Raw genomic sequence first — 11,858 nt, 5'->3', positions numbered from 1 at the left:
TATGCTTGCAGGGTGTTGCCTATTCCACTTCCAGTAATGAGTTCATTTTAAATTTAGTACACTCCATACAGTTGCCACACTCTTCTCAATCCTGCATTATATGGTAAGACAATGCTTTGTAATCACTGAAGTAATGTTTCCACTGTAATCATTCATGTTTACATGCCTTGCCTATTATTGAAGTTTAATGCATGAAATAAAACACCTTTTCATTCATTACATTTTTTGTTTCATGTGACTGATAATGGCTAATGAGCTTGCAAATGAAAATACATTTGGACTCTACATTAGCAAATAGTAAGGGCACTACTGAACTAGATTTTAATGTAATTAGGAACATGATATTAGCCTAAATAAATGATGAATCTGAAGGTATATTGAATTTCAAATTACACCTATCTCACTCCCTCACGTCACAGTTATACGTTGTATGGACTCCGCCCTTCAACAGCTCCGCAGGTACCAATCCCTTGCTGCACTGCAGCCTTCATGAAAAATGTGCATACCCTGCTGGAGGGGGCTACCCTATATACAGTGGGGAGAATAAGTATTTGAACCCATGCTAAAGTTGACTAAAAAGAGGAATATAAAATCATCTGTTAGAAATTGAAATAGAAATCTTAATGCCTTAATTAAAGAAATTAGTAAAAATTCAACCTTTAAGGATACCAACTTTCTTAGTGAATGAAGAATGTATCGTAAATAAATAAATGTTCTTCCTTAAATTACAGGGGCAATAAGTATTTGACCCCTATGTTAAATTCCCATAGAGGATTTTTTAATTTTAAAGGCCACTTATTTCATGGATCCAGGATACTATGCATCCTGATAATGTTTCCCCTGGATTTTGGAATTAAAATAGCTCCACATCATCACATACCCTTCACCATACCTAAAGATTCCCATGGTGTGTTTTTCAGTTAGCCTATTAGCTGGTTTGATTTGCATTGAACTCAAAGAGCATCAAACCAGTTAATATAATTGAAAAACACACCATGCCAATCTCTAGGTATGGTGAAGGGTATGTGATGATGTGGGGCTATTTTAAATCATTGTGTTCAGAAACAAGCTGAACCTCATCTGATTTAAACTAATGTATAAATTGTTACTGCTACAGATATCGCAAATTGCTTTGCTTGTAAATGAAGTTAGGCCTACTTTCCAATGTGATTGTTGAATGATGCTGGCCAGAAAAGAATATAGGTGAAAGTTTCTGTGTCATGTCATAGGCCTTTCTCTCGTCTCATTGCTACTCGGGCAGTCTCAGCAGGGAGCTGCAGCACCTAGCAGGACGTTATTGCGTTAAAGCTCCTCTATGCAGCTTAAGCGATTTCTTTGCTGTTTTCTTGCTTTTTGCTCTCAGGTTTCTCTGCAGTGCTCCCACTGCAGCTTCAGAGTATATATTTTACCACACTCCTCAATCGGCCAGTCTACAGTTTCCTCTTCCCTGTTCTTCCGACAACGGTTTACTCGCTTTCTTCTTCTTTTCGCTGGCTCTGCCATGACAATGTCTGAGTTCTGCATTAAAACACATCAAATGAGCCGTGGAGACAGTATTTTTCGTTGATCAACCACTACAGAGCTTGCCCCGGTATACCCTATAGCCCCAAATCGCAAACAGTGGATTAGCTAAGGGCAGTGAGCCAAATGCTTCCCAAATAGCATTTTCTAACCAGTATTGTTCAAAACAGCACCAAACCTCGCCAGTAGCTTGCTCAGGGTCCCTACACATAAAACAAAGCACCAACAACATAGTTAGCGAACCCAGAGTTTATTACAGAAGACTGTTAAGAACACCAGCTCCTCCAACCCAGTATCGCAAGGATTCGTTGTACTGTCACGTTTGGTTAGGCTAATCTATTATTTGTGATTCCTGATTAACATGTAAATGGGAACATTCCCTAGCTTAACACTTTGCTGCAGATACAAATATCTTATTCTGGATATACTGTAGCCATAACCCGAATATGGATGTTACTTCAGTGTGGAGTAGATGTGTTAACATATCAATCGTGATTTGCATACAAATGCCTTGCAATACATGACCCAAAATTAGTCACTACTTAGAGATGACCTTGCCATCTATTTATCTACAGTATCTACCTATCAACCAGCATAGCATCCACTTTATTTAGCATAGCATAGTTAATGGTTGAAGTTAATGGTTGAATAATTGTTTTGGTTGTTTGTTTATTCATTTCAGGATGTCACCCAGGCAGATTTAATAGAATTGTCAAAAAAGCAATTCATTTTTGTGCAGTTGATGGCCTTGTGTCCCACAAAAATAGGGCTTTGGCGTTCCCAAATAATACGGTTATTCCCCAACAGATTAACATCTATCTTAGCTCATCTTCACTGATCCCGACTAAATCGGCCCGCAACTTGAGTGTCACAATTCATGACAGACTAAATATGTCTGAGCAAGTCTGCAACAACAGTCATAGTCAATGCACACTACATCTGTGCACAATAGTGGGATCCTAATTTGAAGGGGATGGGGAAGATGGCTCCATTGTTGAACTCTCTGGGTCTTCCTGACCACACCTCTCGTATCCCCAAAGGGATGCCCAGAGAGGCTGCTGTGCCTGCAAGCAGCTGCCTTTTTCTTCGACATGCTGGAAAAATCCTCCAACTTCTTTCATACATCAGGGTCGAGCACCTGTCAGGGCTGTAATTTTTTGGCAATGTTTGCCCACAGCTTTTTGTCTCTGTTGATTGGTGTAGGTGCCCTTAAATCTACTGAATAATACAGAGTTGTTAGCTTAGCTCCCCTAGGAGCACTTGTAATTCTTCAGACCTGAACCTTTGATTTCTGTTTCTCTCCATTTCCAAAACATTTTTCTAGGTTTATTGTTGGCCTTATAAAGACAGCACAACTTTATCCAAACAAGGCCACTTAGTGAGTGGCCTTTCCTTCCCCGCACATCTCATAGCAGTGCTGGGTGACGAGACATTTACATAACCTGGACTACTTTCATGGTGCACTACACATCTACACATTTTTTTATTTGCTGTCTTACTTCCTGCATCACACCAATTAAGTACTTGAGTTCCAGTGCTTTTGGGATTTCATGAACTTTATTTGGGTTTACAATGCATTCTGGAAAGCCAATCTAGGCTTGTTTACTCTACAAGCCTTATGTCAATCTCAAATCTGGTCATTTCTAAATTATTCTGAGAAACCAGCTTGATTTGATTTGTGTTTCATTTTGATAGATAAATCAAAGTTTGTAATTAAATAGATCAATATTTTAATTGCTTGACCCCACCCATTATTTTGTCTTACATGTTATAACATACATGAACATTTACAGGACAATAATTAATTTGAAGACGCTGATGATGGCTTAGTGTCAAAAAACGCCTTTGTCTTTCAACATGCTCTCAATAATGTTCAGGAAAGATTATACACTTGAGTGTGTTTTTTCGTTCTTATTAAACCATAAAAACCAACCTACACATTCACCATGCTCACTTAAAAAGAGATAAAACATTTTGAACCGTGTGATGTCTGTGGCACACTATAACCAAACTATCCTAATCCTGAGCTATTGGTAAACACTAATGCAATCTTTAAAATGCACACTGGCCTACGGCAGGCGTACTCTAGCTTTTTTCTCCCTTTCTAAGTCCCACTAATATGAACTAAATTAACCATCCTCTCTCAAACGAATGGTCAACTTGCCCAATTTGACATATCTAATGTCAGATGACACAATGAAAAGGCACACCCCTCTCTATAAAACAATTGAGAACAAAGAGAGGGAGGCAGACAGAGAGCAGACATGCAGGTCTCTCTGGGTCTCCTTCTGCTGGCCTGGACAGTGGCAGCAGCCACTCTGCTCTCTCCCACCCTCACCTCCAGCTCTGATACATCTGACCTCTGCCAGCTACGGGAGCAGTTCAATCTGCCTGGGATGCACCAGGATGGAGATGTGATCATAGGGGGACTGTTTGAAGTTCATTTGCTTGCTTTATATCCAGAGATGACTTTCAGGACAAAACCAGAGCAGCTCCGGTGTCATCAGTGAGTTGAGAAGCTTCAGGCCAAGTAGTAGGAAAACATGTAAACCAGCTGAACATATTTAATGTTAAACTATAATGTGTGTATCTGTCATATGTATTGTAACAAAAATACCAAAAGCAATGTAATGTAGGAAAGACATATATATTATATTACATTGATAACAAAACCAAAGCCGCTCTGGTGTCACAATTAAGTTGAGAAGCTGCAGGCCAAGTATTAGGGGGAAAAAAATGTAAACTAGCTGCTGATATCTTTAACTCTAATTATGTGTATATGCATATGTGTGTATCTGTCATATTTACTGTTAAACAAACCCACCAAAAGCAATGTAATGTAGTTAATGTAAAGAGTTTTTATCTTACAAGACCCTTTCATATATTATTAACAAGCAACAACTTAGGAGCATAACTAATACCAAATGTATGGCAATGATGACAATAAGTACTGGTATAATTGTATTAATATTTATTGGTGTTGTCAGGTTTAATCTCCATGGATTCAAACAAGCAATGACAATGGCTTTTGCTGTGCAAGAGATCAACAGAAACCCAAACCTGCTCCCTTATATAAAGTTAGGCTATCAAATGTATGACAATTGTGTGAGGCTGGACGTGGCGTTCCGAGCTGCCACAGCTTTTGTCAGTGGAACTGAAAAGTCTTTTTTAATGCGGAATTGCACTGGGTCACCTCCTGTGTTAGGCATTGTGGGGGATCCTTTCTCCTCTCACTCAATTGCCATTTCCAGTGTACTGGGACTGTTCCGTGTTCCAATGGTATGTAACAGCAAGAAATGCATGGAGTTGTGGCTATAAGGTCAACATCAAAGCAAATATAGCATAAAGTGTAGTAAAATTAGTCAGATCAAATTTCTCTTTCCTCATATCTCCAAAATATGTTCCCCTAGATAGGATTCAAGGATGTCTGTCTGCTTCAGAATAGACACTGATAAAAATACACTGTTTAGAAATGTCCACAGTATACACTGAATCATTAAAGAGAAGGGGTGACATAGTCTTGCATTAGCCTATACTGTTTTACCATAAAGTAATGTATATAATTAAGCTTGGATGTAATTTCATACATGGTTAAAAAAAAAGCTAAAAAAGTTTTTCCATGTCTTTTAGGTAAGCTTCTTTGCCACCTGTTCCTGCTTAAGTGATAGACGGCGCTACCCCTCTTTTTTCAGAACTATTCCCAGTGACGCCTTCCAAGTGAGAGCTATGATTCAGATATTACAACACTTCAGATGGACATGGGTGGGTCTTATCTATAGCGATGATGACTATGGCCGACATGCTGCTCAGTCTTTCCATGAAGATGTCACTGCATTTGGTGGCTGTGTAGCATTCTCAGAAATACTGCCCAAAGACAATGATATTGTGGAGATAAGAAGGATTATGCAGGTCATTCAGCTATCCACCTCACAAGTGATTGTGGTCTTTTCAGCAGAGGCATACCTAATGCCCTTCATGGATGAAGCAGTTCATCAGAATATAACACGTCAGTGGATTGCCAGTGAGGCATGGTCCACTTCTAATTCCTTTATTGTACCGCGCATGCTTCCCTTTCTCAGAGGCACTCTGGGCATTGCCATCCGGCGTGGTGAGATTGAAGGACTGAAAGAGTTCCTATTGAGTGTCCGCCCCGACAACAACACTGACAGTATGGTGAGAAGATTCTGGCAGGAGATGTTCAGTTGCAGGTTTGAGCCAGAAGAGGCCTTGGCCGTATCTGAGGGAAGAGTCTGTACAGGAGAGGAGGACCTGAGCAAAGCTGACTTGGCGTACAGTGATGTGTCTGACCTCAGACCCTCCTATAATGTCTATAAAGCAGTCTATGCCCTGGCACATTCTCTCCACAACCTGATGAGCTGTGTCCCTGGGCAAGGGCCCTTTAAAGGGAACAGCTGTGCCAGTCTACATGACATGCAACCCTGGCAGGTACTGAAAAATGACATGTTTATGAGCAGGGCACAATTTTCAAAGTAGTAAAGATAAACGTGTAAATATGTTTTAAAGTTACTTATGAAATCCAGAGCACTGTACAGAAAATGAGCAGTGCCTGATATACACCAGTCACCAAGTATTTAATTTCCCACTTGTCACTTCCATCCTGTATCTATTAGTTGGTTCACTACCTACAATCAGTGAACTTTACAACAGGTTTTGGGGATCATGTGTCTTTCGACAAGAATGGCGATGTCTTGGCAATCTATGACATCTTGAACTGGCATGGGATGCCAGATGGAACGATCAAGGCCAGAATAGTAGGTGTTGTTGATGAATCACAACCAACCGGGAAAATGCTCAGTCTTCATGAGGACAAAATCTTCTGGAACTTTGAATCAAACAAAGTATGAGCTATGTGTATTTATGGATTTGTATTTGTGGATTTATTTTGATAAATTCAAAAATGACCTAGAAATAGCAACAGAATGTGAATAATGTTAATGTACTGTATCAACTAATCAATAAAAATGTGAGATATGATGGTAAAAGAAAAATGACCCACCAAAACACTCCACTAACTAGTTTCTGGTTTACACCGTAATTCATGTTACATATAAATAGGAAGTCAACCAGTTTGTATCATACATAATATTTTTGTTTATTGTTGTTTCAAGAAACTACAAAGTGTTATATGTTGCATTCAACCTCAGCCTCCTAGGTCAGTATGTAGTGAGTCCTGTCCCCCTGGAACTAGAAAAGCCAGAAGGAAAGGACTACCTGACTGCTGCTTTGATTGTCTCCCTTGTGCAGATGGAGAGATCAGTAACACTACAGGTAAAATGATAGAAAAACACTGTGCAAAAAAGTCCTTTGTTTAATACAAAAAACATGCTTGCTTCTGTTTTGCTAGAAGCCTAAAGAGAAAAGCACTCGGAATTGTGTGTAAACCATGTATTATCTTACCCAGCCCATGTGTGTTTTGAATGCATACATATTTATACGGACGCAATGCTTCACTCAAGTAGCAGTTCAATCCCTCATTGCAATGCTTGAAACAGTTAAAAAAGCACCAGTATCAGTAAATCATTCTCTTTGTACCAGTATCACTCTCTATTTTCCATTGCACTTAATTCCCTCTTTTTGGCTTTCAGATTCTCTTGAATGCTTCCGATGTCCAAAGGAGTTCTGGTCAAGCCTGCAGAAAGACCGATGTGTCCCCAAGGAGGTTGAGTTTCTCTCCTATGAAGAGGCTTTGGGCATCTCCTTGACAACAGTGTCCCTCCTTGGTGCGTGCATTGCTGCTGTGGTCCTTGCAATATTTGTTCACCACCGTCATACTCCTGTAGTACGAGCCAACAACTCCGAACTGAGCTTCCTGATTCTGCTTTCACTAAAACTCTGTTTCCTGTGTGCACTGCTATTCATTGGCCAGCCCAGGTTATGGACCTGTCAGCTCCGCCATGCAGCATTTGGTATCAGCTTTGTACTCTGTGTCTCTAGCATTCTGGTCAAGACAATGGTTGTGATTGCAGTTTTTAAGGCCTCAAGACCTGAAGGTCAGGGGGCCCTGAAGTGGTTTGGGGCAGCCCAGCAAAGATGCACTGTCCTCATCCTAACCTCTCTCCAAGTGGCCATCTGTGTGATCTGGCTCTCCACTGCCTCTCCTACCCCTCACAAAAACACTCACTACCAGAGCTCCAAGATTGTATTTGAGTGTGCAGTGGGCTCAGTGGCAGGATTTGCTGCATTGTTGGGCTACATAGGCCTTCTAGCAGCCATTAGCTTTTTGTTAGCTTTCTTAGCGAGAAATCTCCCAGATCATTTCAATGAGGCCAAGTTCATTACGTTCAGCATGCTCATCTTCTGTGCTGTGTGGATTGCTTTTGTTCCTGCCTATGTCAGTTCACCTGGTAAGTATGCAGATGCTGTGGAGATCTTTGCAATCCTGGCCTCCAGCTTTGGCCTACTCATGGCCATTTTTGCTCCAAAGTGCTACATAATTCTCCTGCACCCAGAGAGAAACACCAAAAAGGCACTCATGGGCCGAACCTCTAAATGATATGCCTGCAGGATGTAGCCTGATACTCTTTTAACATTCCAGGCATGAGCTATTTTTTTCATTCAGTACACAACTCTATGGTCCCTCCGCACAATTTACACAATCATCTGATTCCAGCTAAACATTAGCAAATATAGTGTCAAGTGTCATTGATGTTCAATGCAATAAAACAGCTTTTAATAAAGTCTGCTTTATTATTGGTTCATGTGACTGATATTTAATATGAGTTTTAACATGTACATACATTGGACTCTAAACGATTTGTATTAAAAAAAATAAGGTACTATTGTTTAATTGCAATCAATGTTCTGGTAGACTTTTTAATGAAATTGACTGTCTGTGAATGTGATATGACAAAACATATATTTATGAAAATAAATAAATAAAAATAGAAATGCATGTTTTTGAATATCAAAACATTTATTTTCTGTATAACATCGGCATAGTATTCACCGTAACATGAATCCTACAGTATGTGCCCACTGTCTACTTGCACATTTTATGTGTTTTCAAAATGTAAATGTTTTCAAGAATGAGTTTTGCCAAAGATGGGCAGAGCCACCAGCTACTTGCATTTTGCGGATCTGCCTATCAGTACTCCAGATTGCCTTTTGGACTCTCTTTATTGCCTTGTACGTTTCCCAAATGCGTAGATGCACTAAGCCACTATGCAGGGAAGGCCTGAGAGTTTTGTACTACCTGGACGACTGGCTTCTCATGACCAGCTCCCCAGCGGAGGCAATGCGACAAGCACAGCGTCTGACCTTCATTAATCGCAACTGGGTTTCACGATAAATTGGGAGAAAATTATGCTAATGCCGTCTCAAACAGCCATGTACTCGGGGCTCACTCTGAACATGACATTGGGGTGTGCATGTCTCTCCGACTCGCACGCAGGGCACTATGGACACTGACACAATGGGTTCTGACAGCACAGAGGGTGTCAGCCCTGACAATTATGTCCCTGCTGGGCATGATGGCGGCTGCACATGGTAGTACCATTAGGTCTCCATGTGCCCTCTTCAAATGTGGTACCGACATCTGAGGCTGAGTCCTGAAAGTGCGGCTAGCAAAGGTCAGAATTTCTTCTTTCCTGGGTCTTGTTTGCTGTGCCAATCTAGCTCCTAAACCAACAACACTAGTATCACAGTAATGGGTCGACTGAGATTGGGATGCCCAAGGATAGGTGTGGAGACCAGATGTTCTCTTAAGGCATCAAAGGATGCTTGACACTGTCCAGCAAAACTTCACCTCTTTCCAATAAATAGTGGTACCAGCCAGCAATGTCAAGGAGCCTCTGAAGTTCTCTTATAGTCTTGGGGACTGGGAATTCTTGGACAGCCTGCATCTTGTAAGGAGCTTCTGCAATCTCTGCTGATGACACCACATGGCCAAGAAAATGTGAAAAAGTGGGTTTTCTTTATATTGACCTTAAAGTGGAAATGAAGCAGTGAGAACTGTTACCATTTTCTGGTTGCTTTTTCATTTTTGAAAAGACATGGATTATTTCATTAAACCCGAAATTCAAGTAGTTTCACTGGAAAATGACATGTCAATAACGACTTTCGCCACTAGGGCTCGGCCATTTTTTAAAAATGCAGGCGCTACGTCATCAGAATGGTTAGCGTTTGTTCGTGGATGCTTTATCCATTAGCGGACGTTCACTTTATTTCAATATGCCTACGCAAATTATGTTGATGTTTGTTTTTGTGTTTGTACAAGAACAAGGGCCGCTGTAATGTAGCCTGTAGGCCTATCAGGCCTATCCTAGAGGATGCACCTTTCTGTGTCTCTGAGGTCGATGTGAGCAATGCCTTTAGGAGGGTTAATTGTAGAAAAGCTACTGGACCGGATGGAATTTCTAACAGGGTTTTGAAATCCTGCGTTGCTCAGTTAGCTCCTGTGTTCACTTATATCTTTAACACATCATTGGCTCAAGAGACAGTTCCTACTTGCCTCAAACAGTCTGTTATTGTTCCAGTACTGAAAAACAAAAGTCCATCATGTCTGAATGACTACCGCCCAGTAGCCCTGACGTCTACAGTGATGAAGTGTTTTGAGAAGCTTGTGAAAAACATTATCTGCTCATCCCTCCCTGCCTCCTTCGACCCCCTCCAATTTGCTTACAGAGCCAACAGGTCTACAGAGGATGCCATCTCAAACCTTATGCACACCACCTTAACTCACCTGGAGGAGGGGAATGGGAATTATGTGAGGATGCTGTTCATTGACTTTAGTTCAGCATTCAACACGATAGTACCTCTCACCTTGGTCACAAAGATGAAGGCCTTAGGACTGAACACCACCCTGTGTCACTGGATATTTGACTTCCTCACCAACCGTTCACAAGTGGTTAGAGTGGGGGTCTGACATCTGACTCATTAACCATCAGCACTGGTGCTCCCCAAGGCTGTGTTTTGAGTCCACTGCTGTACAACATATACACACATGACTGCAAAGCCAATAGTAGTCATACCTCCATCATCAAGTTTGCAGATGACACAGTGATCTTGGGCCTGATTAGTAACAACAATGAACAGCTGTACTTGGATCAGGTTGATGAGGTGGCACAGTGGTGTCAATCTAACAGCTTGACACTGAATATCAATAAAACCAAGGAAATGGTAGTGGATTACAGAAGGCAGCAGCAGAACTACAGTTACACCCCACTAATGATCAGCGGGCAACCTGTAGAGAGAGTCACAAGTTTTAAATACCTTGGTGTCCACATTACTGAAGACTTAACATGGACTGTTAACACTCAATATGTTCTGAAAAAGTCCAGACAACAACTCTACTTCCTTCGTCAGCTAAGGAAATTCAAAGTTTCTACATCCATCATGAAGGCCTTCTACACTTCAGCGGTTGAGAGTGTTCTAACTGGTAGCATCATCACCTGGTATGGGAACTCCACAGTTAGAGATTGTAGTACTCTGCAGAGAGTAGTGCGCTCAGCTGAACGTACTATAAGAACTCAACTCCCTGCTCTACAAGATATCTATTCCAGAAGAGTACTCCTAAGAGCCCAAAAGATTCTGAAGGACTCTTCTCATCCTAACAATGGATTATTCCTACCGCTGTAATCAAGAAGACGCCTATGTAGTCACAAAGCCAGAACTGAGAGACTCAGGAGAAGTTTTTATCCCCAGGCCATCCGAACTCTGAACTCACACTATACTGACTTTGCACACATTCACTCCTCAGCACTCTCAAACATTTCCCAACTCTGAACTCACACTATACTGACTTTGCACTCATTCACTACTCAGCACTCATGACCCCCCACACACACACACACACACACACCAACAAGACTTTTAGCACTTTTACATCCCTCTCCCTATGCTACAGACCTTTTATTTATTTTCTTATTTCATCACACGTCAAAACACACACACACACACACATATCTGACTTTCTCCAACTTTTGCACATCTCCCATAGAACTTTTTATTTATTATTTTTGATTTCTCCTCCATCTACCCATGTCCTTGATTGCCTAGCCTTTCTGCCCCCACCCCCATCCCCAACACACACACTTACATCATCACTGTCATCACTTCACATACATACAGCACACTGCTTGCTACAGTAAGCCTCCTCTACATACTTGCTGCACACTGCCCCCCCCCCCTACATACACAGCACATTGTCTTCAGGATCTTCTCCAACACACATCCTCTACATACTTACAGCACACTGCCCCCACCTACACACTACACACACACACAGTCACTGCTCCACTCCCCTCCGCCCACACACACATCTTCACTGTCATCACTCACATACATCATACATACAGTACTCTGCTTGCAATAGTAAG

General features: G+C 41.3%; 1 protein-coding gene across 1 annotated transcript; it reads left to right on the top strand.

The window, feature by feature from the left end:
- The first annotated feature begins 3,902 nt into the window (after window positions 1-3,902).
- On the top strand, window positions 3,903-8,035 carry LOC125308259 (extracellular calcium-sensing receptor-like). Its single transcript, XM_048264636.1, has 6 exons — window positions 3,903-4,027; window positions 4,509-4,800; window positions 5,152-5,967; window positions 6,153-6,380; window positions 6,687-6,810; window positions 7,128-8,035. The coding sequence occupies exons 1-6, from the start codon at window positions 3,918-3,920 to the stop codon at window positions 8,033-8,035; spliced, it is 2,478 nt and encodes an 825-aa protein (XP_048120593.1). The 5' UTR covers window positions 3,903-3,917.
- Window positions 8,036-11,858: the final 3,823 nt, after the last annotated feature.

The sequence above is a fragment of the Alosa alosa genome, chromosome 15 (assembly GCF_017589495.1).
Source record: "Alosa alosa isolate M-15738 ecotype Scorff River chromosome 15, AALO_Geno_1.1, whole genome shotgun sequence".
NCBI classification, from domain to species: Eukaryota; Metazoa; Chordata; class Actinopteri; order Clupeiformes; family Clupeidae; genus Alosa; species Alosa alosa.
The sequence above is the reverse complement of the archived record's forward strand: the minus strand, read 5'-3'. Positions and strand labels throughout refer to the sequence as shown.